This window comes from Drosophila melanogaster, chromosome 2R, assembly GCF_000001215.4.
Source record: "Drosophila melanogaster chromosome 2R".
Taxonomy (NCBI): domain Eukaryota; kingdom Metazoa; phylum Arthropoda; class Insecta; order Diptera; family Drosophilidae; genus Drosophila; species Drosophila melanogaster.
Window position 1 is genome coordinate 11,430,186 of NT_033778.4, and position 21,754 is coordinate 11,451,939.

Below are 21,754 nucleotides of genomic sequence, written 5' to 3' on the forward strand. Positions count from 1 at the left end.
TCATATCCGAAAAAGCCACTCAAGGGCCTTAGTCTTTAGACGAATCACATAGATATAATATAGATAAGATAGGCACATATGTACATATATCCATGTATAAGATATATATACAATAGAAAATGGTTGTCTTGCTTAGTCTTTGGTAAATGTGATGTGATAATCACATAAAAGCTCCCAAAATATAGCATTGCTTATATGGTGCCAATTAAAAACCAATGAATTGCAATTAGCCGACAGATGGCCAAGTTCATAATCGAATTGTTATTGACCATGGGGAAAGTTCACAGCCATTTTGGGTTTTTGCACACAGCCTAAGAACTATTATTCGCCTGCCATTTTGTTCACTTGATATATGGACACTCAAGGAGCCATAAACACATTTTTGATTAATCTAATTGCGCTGGTCATGCCGAACCTCAGACTCAATTATCGCATAGCTAAGATGTTATCATTACAGGGGGTTTTTGACTTTTGATAATCCACAAACGCTGCACGTGACTGTTTGAACCACCCACCAAACGGTTGTACTAGACCTACCACCCACCCACTCAACCATTCCAATGCCGGAACAGTTTTCATTTTCTTTTAATGGCACCTTATTGCAGCTTTTCCAACTTAAAACGCGGCTAATGGGTTATGGACGGTTGGGCCGTTATCAGTTTCACTTTTAAACAGCTTTTCACCAACTTTAATATGCCATATTGATTGCGGGGCTTTGCTGGTGAAAAGGGCTTTTACCTTGTCGTCGTCGCGGGCTATTTTTATCTCTTAACAGAGCAACAGTTGCGAGTTATTGACAAAACAAGTGACAAGCCAAAATAAAAGAAGACTCGCTCGCCAAGAGCTGCGATTTTGTTTGTGGGGAAGCGTCTTGGCCCATTATGAAAACAAGAGCCAAATCGCAGACGGACTTATTTGTGCCTTCGCATGGGGAATTCAAGCGAAGTATGTATGTATGTACATGCCGGGGCTCTTTTGCTTTAATGAGTAATTATATTTAATGGCAGTTAAGCATTAAAATGGCACAAACTCTGGCTAAATGGGCGAGATAATAATCGCCGATGTGGAGATGGTATATGCCTGTCGAATTACCAATAGATCTTGGCTCCTTTTCAACTGGAGTTTCATTCACCAAAGTGAGTTTGCCCAACGATACCAATTAAAAGTATAATTTTATCTAGTAACTAGATGGGAATAGTTGAAATCATCAAATTAGATTCGCTTTAATTGTTATTAAGCAGTTGCAGATTATCTACTATAGGTTTGTAAAATAGATTTAACAAAACTTTGAATTCATCGAAAGGCACAAAGTAAAAACTCAGAATTAGACATTGGAAATAATTGTTGTTAATGCTAGTTACAGATAGTACGTAGCTGTTGTGGGTAAATTACCAAAATTGTTTATTTCCCTCTTTAGAACTTATACTGAAAATATTATTAAGATATCATTTAAGTTTAATAATCTAGTAGGATATAATCAATAAGTAATACTGGAAATCCCGCTGATTCCCAGACGATCATCCTCCAATGAAGCGAATACAATTTGTTCAAGACCCATGCCAAACCATATACATAAATCATTCAAATGGTCGCTGCAATTACCAAATCCAAATTAAATTTAATTCAGTTTTGTGCAATTATCTGTTTTCTCTGCACTTGGCTCTTGTGAGATGCTTCGAAAACAATTCGAAATACGGTAACAATAATAACCGTAAGCGAACTCCAGTGACATTGAAAGATTGGCAATTGTAACTGAAAATGACGGACGATCGGCAAGTGGATCGAAGAAAAAAAAGCGAAAAAGAAAATGATAAATAAAAATATAAAGTAAACAACGATGTATAATATATAAACGTGTAAGCGCGCACAGGGTAAAACGATGATAATCTCGAACCGAATGGGTACAAAACTCAGTACGCCTTTGGGGGCGGCTAATAAACGAATTGAAATGATTTATTTTTTTGGGGCGCACAATGAGCGCCAATGAGTCGGTAGAAAATTAAATGCCCCGAAATTGGTTCAATCAGGTGGCAAAAACTTGGAGCCCCTGATTGATTTGGCCCGAGCCGAGCAGCCAAAAATCGAATAAAGGTCAATGTCGCAGTCCACCCCCTCTTCGCCTTTTTTTCTCTTTTCCAACTGCGATGCTCTATCTCCGCCATTTGACACTCCATCAATCTTGGTTAGTGGGTCCGGTGTAAAACTGTGAGTCTTCGCGATGCGTGAGTGCCCAAGTTGAAAACTATGGTCTATGCAAATTAAGATTCAGATGGGTTTTCTAGGTATGATATATGGTACACGTGAGGCACAGTGGTCTTCGAAGTTCTGCAAAAATATAAGCTATGCTCTATAATATTCAACAACCAAAATAATTTACTTTCTCCTCTTTCTTAACCTTATATAACTTAATATAACTTTATTTTAGAAATAGCACATGTATCTTATATTATCTCTAATTTTTATTCAACATTAACTTTATCTTAGCTTCGATACAAAAAGCTAGGATATGTTTCATACACGAGTCGATGAATAATTACTGATTTTCAAAATAGCTATGATTACTATTTGAGCGTCTGCCTTAGCCCACATTCACTGTACTCGTATATCACACACTATGTTTCAATAAGGCCGCTGCTTGAGGCTGTTGGCGTTCGGCTTTATTGTGTCTGCTCTTGCGGTTCTCGTTATTGTTTTTTGGCAAGCCTCGGCCCAAGTCCAATTCGAAATGTTGAATTGTTGTTGAGCTATTTGTTTTGCACATTTTCAGTCGCTTGTCGCCGTGCCTGGCCTCTCCTCCATCGTCATCTACATCTCCATCGTCATCTACATCTCCATCTCCATCTCCACTGCGATCTCGAGACTCCATCATATTTTTGCAGCCATGACTAACCTCTGCTTGATGTTGTTGTCGTTGTTGTCTTCGAGTTGTCTTCACGCATGCGCCGTGGGAAATATTTCGACGAGCTTTCGTAGAAACGTATCTTAGATCTTATGCGGGCATCGCAGCCGAATTCTGCCTGCCAATGGATCGCAGATCTAGCTCTAGCTCACATTCTCGCAGCCAAATGTTAAGGTTGATTCTGGCACACGAGGCGTATACTCACTTCCTGTAGCATGCTCGCGGTACACGCTGCGTATGAGCGATGTGGAAGCGCGTGCCGGGGCCAAAAATTGCAGGTAATTAAGCAGAAATAAAAGGCTCCATCCCATCCATCGAAATCGAAAAGTTCGCAGCACTCCAGCATTGATTGACACAAGCACTTGTACTTGTACAATTTGCCATTTGTGTTTACCCAACTTCTTCGGTTTTTGTTCTCGCACTGGCTTTTGTTTTATATAAAAATACATCAAGAACGATTTGTTTTGTTTTCAATTTGTTAAGTTTCATTTTTTCCCCTTTTTTGTTCTGTTGACTGATGGCGTACGTGTTATATATTGAGAGCCCATTAAGATGGGGCACGGTAATGGGCACATAAAAAATGGCAATTGGTGAAAATTTGCTTATATCCGATGCTGATAAGCCATCGCAGATGTTCCGAGGTTTTTTGCCTTTAAGCGGTAATCAAAGCACACTTGACTCGAAAATTCTATATAACAAAACTGAAATAGCACATTGGCTGCGAAAAAAATGTAAGCTTCCGCTAAATGTCTAAAATAAAAGAGAAAACTTCAATTGAAATTCAAGCAGCGATGAAATACAAGTTTTTAAGCATTTAATCTAGATCTGGCATATCAGCAACTTATTTTATAGCTGCGGAAGTAGCTCATCCGAAAATGCACTTCGATTTATCAGTATATATGTATGCGTATGCTGAATCTACTAGACCACGAATGAAACAACGTTTTTTAAACTAATTAAATTGAAATAATCCCTTTGCAAAAAGCCCATTCCCCCAGATCACGTCACTTTGCGACTGCCAGCTTTAAATTCCAGCAATGTCTGATTTAATTAATGGCTTCCCACTCGGGGGCGCTATGACCGGACAATTCTAATTTATTATTTTGCCAGTCAGGACACAATTACTTTGCTTTCCCATATTTCACATTGGGGCTCCATGCCAGCGGAAAAAATAAGCAAAAAGCCCAAGCAAATGGGCGCAATGTCGGGCCAAGGTCATCGCAGGACTATTGTGTTGGTCCTGACTGAAAAGTGGGCGTTGCCCAGGTGTCAAGAGTCAAGTGTCAGAAGGACTCCACTGGTTCATATATTTCCATTCAACTGAAATGTGTACTCGATTTTCCTTTTTGTCCGAACAAAGACGTATTCTTTTTAATCCATGTAAATCAGACAAGATCCTTGACGACGCTAAGTACTTTGTGTGTCATGATTTAAGGGAAGTTTCGTATATGATTTATACTTGTTTGTTTCTCCCAGGCATATTTTTGATAAAACTGGGCTGAGCACATGTAGTTGAATCACAAAATGTCGTCGTTTTCGATAAACGCACTAATTAATCATCCGAAAATTTACATAATTAACTATTCTTTGTTAAGCTATAAAATTTCAGTAACTATGATTTAAGAAATGTAACATAAGAAAATAATATGTTGAATAAAAGAGAAACTCTATAAATAAATAACTACAACGCTTGTCAGTTTAGAATGCGAATGATCATTACAATTAACTAGGAGGTTTCTATCAATCCGATTCGGAGTGAAGTGTATTAGTATTTTTGTACCCGTATCAGCACGTGTTGCATTCAACCGCCTTATTCTTATTTAACTTGTTATCAGTATTAAACCCGTTATTATCTATAACTAATAGTGAAGTACACATAGCCTATACTATAATGTTTCTAATCAGGAAACCTTAAGATAAAGCTAAGTGGTATTTTTAATCTAAGCCAAATTCGCTAGTCTAAAGACGTGACATTAACTTTAAAACCAGGAATGACCTTTTCAGACTCGTCTACACACAATATAATTTTAAATATTACACACTTTTTGGCGAATTTACCCTAATAATTAGCCATTTTATGATTATGATAATAATGAAAATAAAATTAAAATAAAATAAAATAGTTTATAATAATAAAAATAATGTTATATATAAAGGTCGAACAGTTTCAGACCATAATGTAAGCAAACTATACATACAAAGTGTGCCTACGTTGTTTTCGGTGTACTATCTCGATCATTTCTACTCTTATATTTGACTTATACGATTACACTTTATTTTACACCAAGCTCACAGTCATAAAATTGTGATTATACGCATTTATGAGGGCCTCATAAAAGTGTGCTTGGATTTGTGATCTGCGATTTTGCGGTTATTAATTTAAAATGGCAAATATACTTCGAAGACAACACCCATAAAGATAAAGTGAATTTGATTTTACGTCAAAATGTCATGGAAAAGTTCGGTATTCTCTGCTTGGAGTACACTAAATTAATTAAAGAAATTGTTTGTGAAGACATGATTTCTGGGCCGATTTCTCTGATAAGAACACCGAAAAGCAACGGAAACTTTTCTGCAAGCGTCACTGTCTGACGTGAATGATGGGTGGGTGTAAATATTACCCCTAAATAACTATTTGCAGTCCATAAATTTACTGATTGGTCGGAATTTTCAATTTAATATTTTTGCATGGTTTGTGTCTTGGCTGACGCGTGTGGGGTGTGGTGAGTTTCGGTGCCTGGCATGTTGTGTTTTTAAGCGGTGCGCCCGCGCAGCTAAACAATTTCGAATTCATTCCCTTTCAAAACTTTGGATAGTGCAATTAAATTAAATCGATGAAGAATTTGATATATATATCTATAAACGAATAAGTTCTCTGATTAACTTTCTTATACTTACGCATAAAGCTTATATTAAAGCGTATAGAATGTAAACATAAAAGCTCATAAAAACTAATTTGTTTTTAATAATTAGTTACACATTTATATAAACATTTAGTTAATACGCATAATTACATTATTTAGTTTTTTATAATTTAATTAATATAAATGTGCGCTCTTCGCATGAATTTATCTCTCTGCCCCTCTCTCTTTATAAATCGCGCTCTTTCTGCGCCATCGTTTTTGGTGCCTTTGGCTTTTTGCTGCCAAATGCGGTCGCGCAGTTTTTGTCGTCGAGTCAAAGTGCGCGGATCACTCCTCGAGTGAGCTAACAATTCCTGCCGAATTGAATTAAATATTTGTTAAGTGCAAGTTAAGGTGTTAGCTGTTGTTGTTGCCGTTAAGTCGAGTTCGTAAGCAGGTGGCAAAGGTGCCAAAGTGAGCTAATAGCAAAACAAGGTAAACTTCTAATTGAAAGTGATCTTGAAAATGCATAAAGTACATAAACTTTAAATGGGCATATCAAAAAGAGAATATTTCAACATATGTGTATTATTAATGTTTTTAATTAAGTTTAGATCTAATCAAATCAGTTATCCTGCAATATTATGCTGTTAATGGTGTATTTATAAGCTTGTAATCGATTTATTTATATTTAGTTTTTGAGTTTAATATAAACTAATGAAATGTAATTGCTTATATAGCTAAATAGTGACAAATTTAATAATTTAAGTTAAGCAAGTATAATTCAAAGTAACTAAAGTTTCTCCCTGTGCACCGAAACTAATGCTGTAATACCGTTTTGCATTTTTTTCTAACCCCTTACTTCGCCATTTATCAAATCTACTTTGATCTGTTTTCCTCTTGTTATGATTTTTGGAATTTTGTGAGACCGCCCCCGCATGTCAATCGTAAAAATATAACAATTTATGTACAATTTTTACTTTTGACCGCCAGCACGATTCTGAGTAATTAAAAGCCGCGAATATAAAATGTTATTCTTGCCAAAAGATGTGTATTTGAAAATTCATACATTTGGGACATTTCATTGTGCTTTTCATTTTGAAACCAGCGTTGCGTGAAACGATGCGGTCGTGCGATCTGTTTAAGCTTTTAAGATTTCTATATGTTTTGGTATTGTGTTCATTGGCTAATTGTTATTTAGGTACGGCAATGCCATGATCCGATGATATGGTAATGGGTCTTACAGAGCTTGGGGCATTCAGTTCGCTTCATATCTGACACTTGTGATTGATGGGTTGACCGCAGCAATTTTCTGGTCTCTGATTTGGTAATTTAAGTGAAGAATGTCCATCAGAAGCCTGGCTTCACTGTGGCCCCGAACACGTGTGGGAGTTTGGGCTATTAACTTTGCAATTGCCTCTGTGTGTGTGTGGTTTCCCCCCACTTTTATCGCTCCTGCCCCTCCCACGTTCGGCGTTGCATACAAATTTAGGGCTTAAGTAAGTTTTATGGCTTTTTAAGTGACAAAGTTGCGGCAAACAATTGCAAACGTCTATATCGCCAAATGCCATCAGGCGACGAACGCAATTGGAGCTAGGCCAGATACAATAGTTCAAAAACAATGAATATGAAGTCCAGTTCCCTGATTTCAGGCAAAGTTAACAGCTAGTTCCTAAGCTTTAATAGTCTGCATTACATTGTTGTCCCTTAACTTTTTCAAAAAACACTAAAATAGTTAGAGATCATGTGACTGCCATATTGGTAATTACTTTGATGCCAATAAATGCTACTCAAAACGGCAATAGTACCGAAAACACTTGAAAAGTGGTCAAGATAATTTGTATACTCGCTTTTAGAGTCCATAAAAATACATCAAGAAAGCAAAGCCAAAGATATTAGCTCATCAGCTTCAGAAACGGGAGATTTATACCCGTGTTATCGGCATGTTTTTAAATTAATGACGAATGTCTGCGTATGCGGCGATTTTTCTTAACGACATTCTTCAATATTTGCATATAATTAAATTTTATTGGAACACATTTTTAGCCGCCCCTCGGTTCAATTCGGCGAGAGTTCAAGTTCATGAACCCCTTGTTCATACACGTTTCGAAAGTCACAAAAATGCCTCGAATGACGAAAATCAGAACGAAATGCGTTGAAATGCATTCGACTTTGTTGTGTGTGCGAAAATATGTGTGAATTATGTGGATTTTGTTCTCGCCGTTTGTGCTAATTTGTTGAGCAAACTTTTACTTTATTGTTCGGATATTATGCGAATTGGCACGGACCCACTTGTACACTGGCAATTAGCCACATTTGTTGGCGCGCTATTGAAAATTCCAGAATTGGTGAGGGGCATATTGGGTTTCCAATTATAAAACAAGCTTATCATCCATAAATTGCGGCCCGAAATAATCGCAAAGCAAACTTTAATCAGAGCCGATTAATTGCTTAGATTTTTCATTCGAGGACCCAACACCTTGTGGTTGTACATACACCATTTAACCATTCTCATTAGCTGCAACCAAAGTGATAATCAGCACCTGTGAATCCGCACTACGGAATGTCAGTTAGTAGCTGGCCAATTAAAGCATTTCATAGGAACTAATAAAGATTATAATTACATGCTCAAATTGTTGAATCCGTTTTCACAATGCATGATTAACGGTCGATGACAAATATTGAAACTCTCAGGTTTTTACCCCGTTTTCCTCAAACCTCCAGTCAATGGAAATTGTTGTGTGGGTAGATTTTCGCTCTATGGCAAGGCATTCCACTTATCCGTGGGCCCAACCTTAAGTCAACTCAATTACTATTTGATCATCCAGCGCACCCCCTGCACCTCAATTAAGGAATAGAACTCGCTTTTTCATATCAGAGCACTTGAGTCTATTGGCTGATATCGATATGGGGCTCATGCTCGTAGATGACGCAAATGAAACACGAAATTCATTAAGATTGCATTAGAAAAGTAAATACTCGAAGTGATGAACAACTTGAATGCTTTGCGAGCATAGAAAATGGGAATTAACATTGAGCGCTCACTGATTGATTACCAAATGAAATGATATATGCAATATAAATTATTTTATACATACATACTCGTATGTATTTTTAAAGCTCTCGATGTTCTTGATGTGTGGGGGCATGGCCAACAAGTCTTAGCCCATTTTTGGGCCTGTTCGTGACCGCGTTGCGCCAAATAAGAAGAGCAAAGCAAACGCTTTCCACTGATGCCACTCTAGAACACTCTAAAAAAAAACCAGGCCTAATCCCCCCGCGGCTACAAAAACTGCCGGTTAAAAACTCAATTGCGAGTTCTGTTCACTCCTGACGGCGTTGTGCTCAAATATTTACATCGTTTTTATGACCCGTTGCCAATTAAATATTATACACTTTGTTTGTTTTATATATATTCTCACATGCAGCTGCAATTGCTGATAAGCTGGCAGTCGTCGAGTTGAGAGGAGGATTGCCCAGTTACCCACTGGCTGCCTCCAGTTACCCACTTTTAATGACAAGTGCTAAAGTTGAGCATTTAATAAATAAACGTAGATTAAGAATTTTTGGGACACAAGCCTTGAGTTAAATGAAAACCCCTAGACTTTTCCAATTGAAGACCAGACAGAAGTGTCGGCCAATTAGGCATCGTGACGGAAATTGCAGCGGAAATGCAGATTGTCAAAACTGTCACCAAAGGCCAAAACAATATCGCACCTTAAATGAGTGATAAAAGTGGCTAAATACCTGCTGAAGTCGGACAATTGTCCACTTCCATTTTCAAACACATTTCCATTTGCATTTTGGATTGCCATTTGCATTAACTACCAGACATCGTTCACTGATATTTCCGTTGGTCTTTTTTTTCAGTCCGTCAGTTTTAGTTGAAAAGTGAAGCGAAGAAGATGGGAAAATTCGAATACTCACTGGGTCTCAATGAGGTGAGTGCAAATCATACAAAGACAAAGTTTAATCGAAATACCAGTCAGTTATTAAAAATATCATTAAATAATGCTACTTTACTTATTAATTTGTCTTCTAGCTCAAATCCAAGGAGCTGCGATTGTGGCAGGCCTTGATTGGAGAATTCCTTGGCAATTTGATCCTCAATTTCTTTGCCTGCGGCGCATGCACCCAAATTGAGGATGGCACCTTCAAGGCCTTGGCTTTTGGCCTGGCTATCTTCATGGCCATCACGGTGGGTGGCTCGTTAATCTACGACATTATTCATACCCATATTCAACTATATATCCTTGCAGATTGTGGGCCACTTGAGTGGTGGTCATGTGAATCCTGCCGTTACCGCTGGAATGTTGGTCGCAGGACGAATTAGCTTGATCAGAGCCTTTTTCTATGTGGTTTTCCAGTGCTTGGGTGCAATTGCCGGAACTGCAGCGGTTAAGGTAGGCATTACACACATAAATTATTACATACATCTGAGTGAAATTATTAAAACAAAATACTCATCAGATTCCACTATTTCTTATATCATCATCATCAATTATATAGAGGTCGTCATTATGACAAAAAAATCTAACCTATCTTTACTTCTATGGTATATCTACAAAACAGCATTGCCAAAGAAAAGTCATTTGGCTTGTAAGTGTCTCAATCAGAACTGCCAGATTTCAAAATCAAATCCAAAATGTAGTCAATTAAAAAAATGTATAAATAATAATAAATATAAATACTTACTCGTTGTAAGATGATTGTTTGCAATGCTTTTGAGCTTATCTCGCTTTCTTAAAATAACACACTGAGACACATATGTACATACATGTTATTAAGTTTATTATTGTGATTGCCTCACATCCGGTTGCGGTTAAAAATGCCTTGTGTTTTGACCATTACTTTCTTTCGTTGAGTGGATAAATGATACGGGTACGCCAATGTCAAGAAAGTACTTTGATTAAATACTCGTATTTTTCGGTTTTATTTTGTATTAAAAACTACACATTTTAAAAAACAAATGATTTAGTAGAAATCACCAGTTCAATGAATCAACTTAAAATCTAATAGTTTAAAGTATTTTTACATACTCAACAAAACTAAGAGCTATATTTATTTTTAAGATTAAGATATCTAATCTAATCTATCTATCTATCTATATATAAATATTTTTTTTATACCAACACATTAGATTCTCATCGATCAGGACTATTACAATGGCCTGGGTCACACCTCTCTGGCGCCCAATATCACCGAGCTGCAGGGCCTGGGAATCGAGTTCTTCCTGGGACTCCTGCTGGTGCTCGTCGTCTTTGGGGCCTGTGATCCCCACAAGCCCGATTCCCGCTACACGGCGCCCTTGGCCATCGGAATGGCGGTGACCCTGGGTCACTTGGGCACCATCCGCTACACCGGGGCCAGCATGAATCCCGCTCGCACCGTGGGCACCGCCTTTGCCACCGACATCTGGGCGTCGCATTGGGTATACTGGGTGGGACCTGTGCTGGGGGGCGTGGCTGCCGCCCTGCTCTACACCCAGGTCCTGGAGGCGAAGCCCGTGCCAAAGGTTAACGAGGCATCCGAGAAGTACCGAACGCACGCCGATGAACGCGAGGTGAGAGTCAGGTTGATAAGCGCCTGGAGCGAGGAGTCCTTCTACTGATCCGTGATTCCGCCCACCCATTACACACACACACACACACACACACCCATCACACACACAAACACTCACTCACACTTGCATTGTAAATACTCCCGAATTACTTGATTTCAGGGATGCAAACCGAACCACAACCCGAACCATTTGGCATATACATATCTCGCTTAACTATAACTATTAAATGTGTTATGTTTTATCGCTTTAGCAGCAGATATTCGTATACTAAAGATATTACGACCTGCACGCAAAACTAATCTAAACCGCTTTTGTGAACCGAATACGATTGGTTTAGAAACTCTTCAATCCTATCAACCGAACCCGTCCGCCATTTCGATCGGTTTGCATCCCTGTTTAATTAGCTAACTAAATTTTGTATTATTGCAATTTATTTACTTGCAGATGCGCAAACTGGAGGGAGCCCGTGACTACGCCTAGATATAAAGAAATCTTTGCGACTCGAATCTAGGGATACAGATGAAATCTGTGTGTTTAATCCATTCATTTCAGTGTCTAACATAAACATGTCGTGTTCTTCTACGTTCGTGTGTATTTATGTATTTATTCATGCAAAATTCATTTTTAACTAACTAATATTTAATGTGTAAGCTGCCCTAAAATGCAATCTACAACAAAATTACTTGTACTCTCATGCGCTCACAATAAAGTGGAAAACATTAACTGAAACAAACTGGTGTTTATCGATTTTGTATCTTAATATAAAATAAAATATTACTATAAAATTGCTATACCCATGAAAAAATTTAAGCAATTCAATAAAATTCGAAATAAAATATAGCTAGCTAAAATTTTCATTGGTTTTTGCATCTTTAAAAAGAGCGCAATGAAAAGCTTATGCTGCAAGCTTTTCCGGCCGAGTTTCCCAACACTCGGTATGCGGAAAAGCTCCGTGGCAGCATACGGCAAAAGCGCCATGCGCCAAAACTGTCAAAAAGCGTTAAGGGAAAATCGGAAAATCCGCAGTCGTCCCCGTCGTTGGCCATGTAGTTGCGTGTGACCTGCTAAATAAATTACAAAATTAACAAATAAAAAACGTCTATCGACACTAATTGGCCACAACTTACTGTTCAACAATTGATAAATTATTCGAATTAGTGAATTAAACAATTGGCAAGTGTGCACAGTTAAGTGAAAGGCCAGATGAAAATCAAGGCAAAGCGATGCACTAAAGTGTTGTGGGCCAAATCAATAGAAAAGCAGTGAAGGAGAAAAGTCACCAATCGACGGAAAAGCGACCGAGACCACGGCGAGGGTCGAATGCAAATTGCAGTAGACCTCGTTAAGGCTAAGAACACAAGTTGGCCGAGTTAAGCTGGCCAATCGATTCCGAGAATCGGGACCATCTTATGAAACAACGGCCCAACCGCCGACCCGGAAAAGTGTGAAACGAAAGGAAAGGAAAAGTGAAAAGTGCTGGGAAAAGTGGAGAGGCTGCAGCGTCGTGTAAACACAGAGTCGCACAAAATCAATACTCGCGTGTGTCTGGGCCAACGAAAACCAGGCAGTCAAACATGAACGAGGACTCCAATTCGGTTGGCCAGTAGTAACTGGGACTAAAGGCAAGTAGTTAAACGGTCTAAAAATATGCCATTCGAAGCCCTGCTCTGCACTTGACCCACTATGCAATTAGCTCGTTATAGCCATTAAAGCTTGATAAATGGCCAGGAAATGTGATCGGGAGCTATAATCATCGCTAAAACGTTGGCATTGCGCACACTTGTTGCACGGGAACCATAATTTGACCCACTTGCATGCATGCCACACACAAGTCGAAGACCAATATAATATGTATCTCTAATATCTTTGATGCAGTGGTGCATTTTTGCTTTAGCGGCTTCCATATTGGCAAGACTTTATTCTCGAAATTGGGTGGTGCGAAGCCAAAACCTTAACCTGAAAAGATCGATATACCGGGTATATATCAAAGGGGTATATTAGTTTGCAGTTCAAGTTAAAAACAGACTCTAAATATGTCTTTTAAAGATATGAATTTTAGCAATCGAATATACTGTATGTTTGCTGCAGCAATAAATTTAAATACATTAAGTAGATATCCTTCCGGCAGGCTTATATCTAAATGACCATCTTGCTATGTACAAATTTAAACAGCATTATTTGTAATAGGTATCCATTAGGCAGTTTACTTTTCACTCGCTTAAAGAATATTCTTAGCTGTGAGTGGCATACATATAAATATAAATAGTTTTGTCTGCCGCTCCGCTCGCTTTTCTGGTCGCCCGCCCTCGCAGCATTTTGACACTTTGCCAAAGTTCAATGCAAAAAATGCCACAATAAATTCAGCCAAACCGAAACAAAAAATGTGTAAAATGCAGAGCGTCGTGTGAAATGTGAAATGTGGAAGCCGAAAGATATGACACCGATGGTTAGCATTCGAAAAGCCGGTCAATTCCCGGGTGCCAAGAAACCATTGACATCAGCAGCAGCCATGACTTGAACTCATCTGCCCAATGGAACCAAAACACTCACACCCATTGACCTAGAACACTTATTAGAGGTTGTGCGACTCTATTTTTAGAGCCATGTTTTTGATCCACTTATATCTTATGTGGTCTATATATATGCCACATATGTATTTATATTGTCATATTGACGTACGCATGTGAGGCTGTTCCATTTATGTCGCCATAAATTCGAGCACCACAAATCATATTGATCGAAACTCATGGATTGACCCTCGCCCGTGTGCACCATTAACGCGCCATAAATGTTGAGAAACCAGAGTTGGTCGCATTTCGGGAAATTGTTAATCTTTGCGCTTCCCATTTTATGGTGGGAAAACTCTGGGGAATTAGAATAGGATACTTTTAAAGGGGGAAACTTGCTGGAATTTCTTGTATTTCGAATTCAAATTTGGGAACTGATCGTGTATATAAATAAATAACACAATATGAAAATAGAAGAAGAACCCAAAATCCAAAGATTTAATTCTGATCTTTATTATTAACACCATAATAATTACTTTTAGTGACGGCATTATAATGCTTCGCTACAGGAAGTGATTGCAAATTGCGGACAGCACATAGTATAAACTTAGATTTTTTGGCCCACTCCAAGTAAGCTGCAATGATTATTAGACATTTAAAAAGATTATTGATATAAATTATTACAGGTGGGTGGCAAGGCGGAAAAGCGGCAAGATGTGGACGCAGAGAAATGCAGTTGGCAATTGGCTGTTGGTATTAACAGGTAATCCCTTCACTCATCCATTCTCACACTCATCAAACAAGCACTCAGGTTCAGTCCGAGAAATAATCATTAAATAATAATGAACAAAGATCAACACATAATCGAATTGAGTGATAAACAAATGCCGAATAATATATTCTATCACAGATTAATGAATAGGATGGGGACCTTTAGATAGAAATGTAATATACATATATCGGTATATTACATTTCTAAATAATAAAGCAAATTGCGGAAGATAGTGTAGTTAAAACAATATATTAACGATTGAATACATTAATAAATACTTCCATTTCGATTTGATTAAGAAAGTGAATTGCGTAAGGATATTCACAACTGACAGTTCCATAAACATGCATATACATATATAAAATATCTTATTATATACACTAAGCAAAAAGAACCGCATAAATAAGTTGCTCGGTGAGTTCCAATTAAGTGCAAGCTGATCGATCAAAATTGAAATTGTTTAGATGAGGCACCGAGATGATTGATTTTCATTTGTTTAGCTGCTAAGCCATTCACAATTCAATTGAATTTGATTGAAAACATTTTTACATTATTTTTATTTTTCATTTTCCATCGGTAACAAAAAAAATATATATAGTTTTTTTGGCATTGGCAAAATTCGCTACCACCGATAATTGTTTTCCAAGTAAGTTTCGTTTTGCGTATGATTTCCCCATTCGATTTGAACAGAATTGCCTTCAGTTTTTGTACTAATCTAATAAGAAAATAATCCCCTGTAAAAACGTGAAAAGCAATTGTTGCGTTCGATTTGAGTTTGGTTTGGTTTTCATTTCTGGTTTCGTTTCGTACGTGCCGTTGATTGTAAATGCCGTTTTTATATCGACTGTAAGCAGCTGTCTGTACTCTATACATTCTATCCACCCATATATATTGCATATTCCTGGTCACATCCAACAACAACACGTATGCGTCTTGATTTGCAGTGAAGTTCACACCATAATGTAAACGTAATTTGTAAAAAGTCTTTCCTTTTTGCCTTTTACAACACTGTCACCTCGGTAATGTTCATATTTGAGAAGGTGGTGAAGTCGAATGGTATCGGAATCTTGTGTGCGGTGTAAACTTAATTCCCAACGTGTGTAGTTTTGACATTTCACCCACCAACTAATACTGTTTTCTCCTCAAACTTACCCAAAAGTCAGCTGATAACTCAATGACAGGTACAGTTGTGCTTGCTCGGGGGAATGCGGAATCGGAACAGGCTAAGGGATCAACTGTACCTGGCACGGGGCATAGTCTGGTGGCCACTTTAACCCAAGCCCCTTGATTTTGTAACTTTGGTTTGTGCTCCTTCTACTGCCCACTTCTACTTTGCTCTCTCTCTTCCATTATTTATTTGCAGCCGTTATCGGATTTCTAACTTTCATATGGATTCCGCAGACCTCAGCCGAATGTCAAAGTATGAGTCCATTGCATTTCCAAACCAGAAACCTTTTGCTTAAACCCATCGATTACCTTTTTGCCAAAATATAAAAAAAATAAGAGTCATGCATAAGTATATGTACAATCTATTTCTAACTAACTCGAGTCGGTTTATTTCGAGTTCGCCATGAATAAGGAATATTTTTGGATTATCAGTGTTACTCAAGATCTTATCGTTTTCGTATTCAAAGCTCGATCTACCGATAGATTAAGGCTATCTCGTTTATTCCTAAAGCTATGCCACCAATATCCATTCAGTTCTTTGGGGCATACCCATTACCTATTTCCTAACTTCACTTATCTTTAGTTTGCACCTTTTCTCTAGTTTGTTTGGCACCAAAGCTTTCGACCTTCTTTGTTTAGTTTTATTTTCGTACTACCCTCTAAAAATTCATTGAATGAGGTTCAAATCTGTGGTAAAGAGCGTTTCGGAACAAAATAGGTCCAATTTAAAACCTAATTAAAAATCTTCTATATGATCAAAGATCTGAAACAAACTATACCCGGAATATTAAGATTTAAATCATATTTACCTCTGTACGCCTGTATGTGTATGCCTGTATACTTCATCTGTGAGAGTGCAAGCATGAATAAAATTACACTTGCCATATAATACATCTCCAGTAAATCCAAAGACATAAGTGTGTATTTTGTTTTGTAAATTTTTCTTTGCAATGTATTTCAGTGAAAAAAGAAATGTTGTTCAACACTTAACCAATTCAAAAAATTCACAAGAAACCAACTGCTAATTTCCAAAATTGTATCAAGAAATGTTTTCTGCCTGCTGCTTGTTTGCTCGTTGGCAACTCTTGGCATGCTTTTGTTTGTTGCACGTTTTGGAATTCCTGTACCCAAACTAACCCAACCTCAAATTAGATCGAAGAATAGCAGAGGAGCGTACTATAACCAGAAGTTGACAATAACGATATATTTTTTTATATAGCGCGATCGATTTACTGCTATGAGTGCGACTCCTGGACTGATGCCCGCTGCAAGGTAGTTAATAAAAATGAATGTGGGTTATATGTGAATTACTCTAATTGATCTATTTATGCAGGATCCTTTCAACTATACAGCCCTGCCAAGGGACCAACCTCCCTTGATGACCTGCAACGGTTGCTGCGTGAAAATGGTGCGGCATCAGAGATCACGTGAGTACTTAGCAGCCCCGACACAACTGTACCACCGGACTTGGGACGTGACTGTACCTAAATGTCTGTCCATTGGCAATTGATTATCCTTTGACTGATTGATCGACACCCTTGTGTGTGCGTTTCGCCGTCTTTTTCTCTCTTCTCTCGCTCTCTCTTTCAGCGTACGAGGTGGTGCGACGCATGTGTACGTCACAGTTACAGATCAATTTATTCATGGTCGATCACGTGTGCATGATGGAAAGTTCAGGCAATGGACATATGTGCTTTTGTGAGGAAGATATGTGCAATTCTAGTAAAAATTTACACACTAATGGTTGCCAGCTGCATCTCATACCCATCGCAGTGGCAGTATCTTGGCTAATGGGTCAATTGCTCAGCAGATAGAAAGTGTTAGGCTCACCCACAGAAATCCACATACTCAGAACATACAGAACATACAACACAGCCAGAGAATACCCTACACACTCACTATCTCTCTTCCTCTCTATCTAAGCATATGATTTGTAGATTGATTTGATTTCATTACGATAACAGTTACGATTGATTTGTTTTGGAGCACAGTCTGCAAAGGTCGGACTTCGAGTAGCTTCGATCAGCACTAAGCGAAGACTCGAAAACCCAATCTACGGAATGTGAATGCATACCAAAGCTTCCAAAGACAGAAGGCTTTCTCTATTTCTCTATCACACACAGTAAACACACCCTAAGCGAGCTTGGGATGCACAGAGTTCTTGAGATGCGAGTTTAATCGAATCGCATTGAAGTCGAATCCGAATCGAATCACAGTACTCGTATTCGGTATTTGAATTGCATGTTGTTGATGCTAAAGCTGAAGCATGTAGCGCTTAAGTAGGAATCGTAGTGGTTATTACATTTTGATTTCGTTGTTACTTACATTTGTAAATGCCCCGACCAGAGGGATAAACCAAAAACCAACGTCAGTAATCGATTCAAACTTTAATTCGTTTATAGACTTACTTTGAACATTTGTCTAAATCATATGTAAACTTGGAATAACTCGACCCCAGACACATTGTGTATATAGCCAGACCCAAAAACATCAAAGATCATCCCAAAAGTATTGCAGTTACCAAGTGGAACATTTGCTCATCTTGTTTATTCCAAAGTCGGAGGAAAACTCCATAATGCATAAACGTTACTTTGTTGTTAATACTCTGTATCCTAGATCTTAGCCATTAAGCTGTACTCTCGGTTCTCGCTTGGACCCCAAAACTAACTAAAATCCCACGCATCATATCACGTACCGAAGCAACAATGAGACCGAACTTTGGTGACCTATCGATCTTAGAGTAGAACCTGCCACCAGCACCTAACTGTATAAAGTACCAATCACCCTGGTCCCTTTGGTTTATGTTAACAAGTGATAATTAGATTGTAAGTAGAAGACCCAGTTCCCAATTCCGATCCCGAGCCCTAGATCCGTAAAGAACCCGTATCCCTCATTATGAAATTGAAATTGAATCAATTCTCATTCATGCTAGTGATAGTTTTAAAACGAATCGAATCGGAATTATAGCTTATATAGTTTATTATTTAAATTTTTGGAATTTGACTTAATATTATGAATGAATAGTTATGATTATCATCTCGACTAGAGTATTCGACTTAAAGTTTTGTATTCTAAGCGTAAACCTTTTCATTTGTATAATTGAAGATTGGCTAATAAACAACCATTTTTACCATACGTACATTTCTAGCAAAATTTACTCTCAACCGTTGCTGTTACTTTTTAGCTTAAATTTGCTTTATCTACTTGCTACTCACTTAACCAACTTTTCAACAATCGTGCACTTTTGCCCACGCATTTGTACAAAACTTAACCTAGACTTGGCTTTAGTTTAAAAATGCTTACAAAAACTAACTAAAGAAATCAATAGAAAATCCGTATCCGTCCAACAGGGAAGCATGAGAACTAATTTCGTTGCTTGGGCACAGGTAAGTCACAAGCCAAGAAAAAAAATATACAAAAATTACAAAAGTCAAGTACAGTTGCGCACCGTTTTCTTAGTTCGATCTTGCCTCGCTCGTAGATGGATGGGATACCGGATTTTAGCCGGCCTATCTTGGTGGTTCACAAACACACTTTCACTCCTTCCCCGATCCAGCACCCTCCTGCCTCCCTCCCGCTCCAGAAAAAATCCCAAAACACTTAGCGAAATTCCCTATGCAATGTTAACACCAAACGTTTTTCGTTTTATTTGTATTATTTCTTGATTTCCTGGTATGTTGGTTTGTTCGATTACAAATAAACATATATATTTTAATCACAAATATCTTAACGATTTTGGTTTGTGAATGTTGACAATATTCTTATAACCAGTATTTGATTGATTGATTGACGGTTAATGCGTTCGAAAGTTTAAACAAAAACATAAATCGAAAAAGGCAATGAACTTAAAAGAAACACACACGAATTTTGTAGTGCAAAAATAACATATTTTAATTTAGTACTTTTTGTAGTTCCAACATCTATCTATCTCAGCGCCAACATACTCTCTATTTCTCTTTCTCTGTATCTCCTCTATCTCTCTGTATATCTTTCTATCTGTTCAATTATATTTTACTCTTATAACAACTAACTTTGATCTTAAGAATCTTTTTACTAACTTTCTTCCAAAACAGAAACCACATAGAACTCTTTCACTAGAGCCACACCTGTAGCATATACTAAACAAATCTATAAGAGTACACACAATCACAGATACACTCACTGAATGTTAGCGAAAAATATACAGAAAAGACGATACAGTTACAAAATTAGCTATGCACTTAGAGAAACACACAACAAACGACTCATGAATATACTATAAACCAATGGTGAATTTTTACTACTTGTAGGCGCGTTTTTGAAGAATAATATTAAATCCGTTTGAACAGCCCGATAATGCTGGGCCTTAGCTTCACATCCATAGATTCCTCACAATACAAAAAGCACTAAATTAATATCAAAGATCTTACCAATATAGCGGAATGCTAACATAATGGATTATTGGTATTGGTTGATGAATATTGCAAGGAAATGAGAAAAACCAAAGAGACACAAAAAGCCCACAGAACCAACTCTCTAGAAGAATCAGCAGTCGATTTTATGTTTTAATTTGAGTTATGGTTTAGTTTTCGGTTTCGATTATCCATCATGAAAATAGCAGATAATTCAGATTTTAAATTGACTTTACACCTCAGCTCACCACGCACACATCTAAATAGTGCTTCCCGCCACTCACCTCAATTCGCCATTTCACCCACTCACCCCAACTCACCACACCAAGTGGCGCACGCGCCACAAATTCCACCAGTGGCGTACGCAGGATTCTCTCAAAGGGGCTTGAAAATATTTTCTTATTTTCATTTAATTCTGTAATATGCTGAAGAAGAAGAGCCCTCTCCCTGCGCACGCCACTCTCTTCAACCACCAACACGGTTGCGCAGCCGCGACAGAGAGATATGCCTTCGCTCTCTCGCAGCTGCGCCACGCCCACCACCCACAGCCACCCACGAAAATGGTGCTTTTTCACATACGACACCACTGTCTGACTATATTTTTCATCATGTACGCCATCGCAATCCATGCCACAGTGGTCGCAATGCCGCGACAGCCGCTCCACAAGTGCCACCAAATACTATTTTATTTGTGTATTTATTTTCACCGAAAATGAATTCCTGCACTTTGTGGGCGGCAGGCGCGCGTGCATTGCCGAGCATCTGAAACGTCGAGGGTAGAGATGAAAATATCGGGCGCCGCCTGTCACCGGCGAGTATTACCCAATATAAATCGCTAATGGCCACAGGCGGTCGCCGCCCCAACTGTAATTGTGAACGTCCGTGCGGCCATTGCCCAAAAATGATTACATAATACGATCGAACGAACCGAATGAGAAGCCAAAGAACTAAGGATACGAAAGCAGCTGAAATAACGTTGGAGGATCGGCGCGGGATTTTGGCAAATCGAGCTTCTTCTGCTTGGGGCTTTTCAAGCATAAGGCTTTGAGGCTTTCTTTTTACTAAGCAGGTGCTTCCAACTCGCTTTGCTGGACAAATGCCCGACATAAGTTACCATTCAAAATCGCTTGGCCAAATCAGCATTACCCCCACAAATTGTTAAGGACTAGCGAGTAAATTTTAATCGTATTCTCGAATATAAATTGAGCAAACTTTAAGTCAACGAGCACATTTGAAACTATCAAGACATTGTAACCAGCAAATAAACAAAGTTAAGCAAAACAGCGAGTACGAAAAGCCTTGTAAGAGATTATAATAAAACAAAAGCATTTAAAGGAAGTTACAAAGTGGAGTTATTATTATTTGTATGCTGTATGCACAAGTTTAATTTAAAGAATCCAAATAAAATTCTAAGCTATCCAGCACACAAAATAAAACAAAAATTGTTTTACTCATTTAATAACTATATCTATAATGTCGACTGTTCAGCAAACAAGTTGTAAATACAAATTTGAATTAACAATTTTTTATAAATTTCGAATGTTAAAGCCCATGCGTTAGCACATCTTTGCCGATGCCGCAATTGTGAGTGTTTCCGATAGCTCGCACGAAA

The 21,754-nt window shown here is 38.1% G+C and overlaps 2 protein-coding genes and 1 long non-coding RNA gene across 7 annotated transcripts; 2 read left to right on the forward strand and 1 right to left on the reverse strand.

Moving 5' to 3' along the window:
• Positions 1 to 2,464: 2,464 nt before the first annotated feature.
• lncRNA:CR43771 (long non-coding RNA:CR43771) lies at positions 2,465 to 3,113 on the reverse strand. Its single transcript, NR_073869.1, has one exon. It is a non-coding gene; the product is annotated as a long non-coding RNA:CR43771 (long non-coding RNA).
• Positions 3,114 to 6,057: 2,944 nt separating this feature from the next.
• Positions 6,058 to 12,031, forward strand: Prip. Of its 4 annotated transcripts, none has more exons than NM_001259337.2 (7): positions 6,058 to 6,237; positions 9,613 to 9,683; positions 9,785 to 9,940; positions 10,002 to 10,145; positions 10,883 to 11,305; positions 11,465 to 11,687; positions 11,750 to 12,031. In NM_001259337.2, exons 2-6 carry the CDS (start codon positions 9,648 to 9,650, stop codon positions 11,516 to 11,518), a joined length of 813 nt encoding a protein of 270 aa, NP_001246266.1. In that variant the 5' UTR covers positions 6,058 to 6,237; positions 9,613 to 9,647; the 3' UTR covers positions 11,519 to 11,687; positions 11,750 to 12,031. The 4 variants fall into 4 exon arrangements, with proteins under 4 accessions (NP_001246266.1, NP_001286317.1, NP_610686.1 ...); NM_001299388.1 differs by having other exon boundaries at positions 11,556 to 11,687; NM_136842.4 differs by lacking the exon at positions 11,465 to 11,687 and having other exon boundaries at positions 10,883 to 11,435.
• Positions 12,032 to 12,319: 288 nt separating this feature from the next.
• qvr (quiver) lies at positions 12,320 to 21,419 on the forward strand. 2 transcript variants are annotated; one of them, NM_001299389.1, is made up of 7 exons: positions 12,320 to 12,927; positions 14,355 to 14,442; positions 14,499 to 14,575; positions 15,183 to 15,230; positions 16,971 to 17,023; positions 17,085 to 17,178; positions 17,342 to 21,419. In NM_001299389.1, exons 3-7 carry the CDS (start codon positions 14,527 to 14,529, stop codon positions 17,563 to 17,565), a joined length of 468 nt encoding a protein of 155 aa, NP_001286318.1. In that variant the 5' UTR covers positions 12,320 to 12,927; positions 14,355 to 14,442; positions 14,499 to 14,526; the 3' UTR covers positions 17,566 to 21,419. The 2 variants fall into 2 exon arrangements, with proteins under 2 accessions (NP_001286318.1, NP_001137646.1); NM_001144174.3 differs by lacking the exon at positions 15,183 to 15,230 and adding an exon at positions 15,948 to 16,004.
• Positions 21,420 to 21,754: the final 335 nt, after the last annotated feature.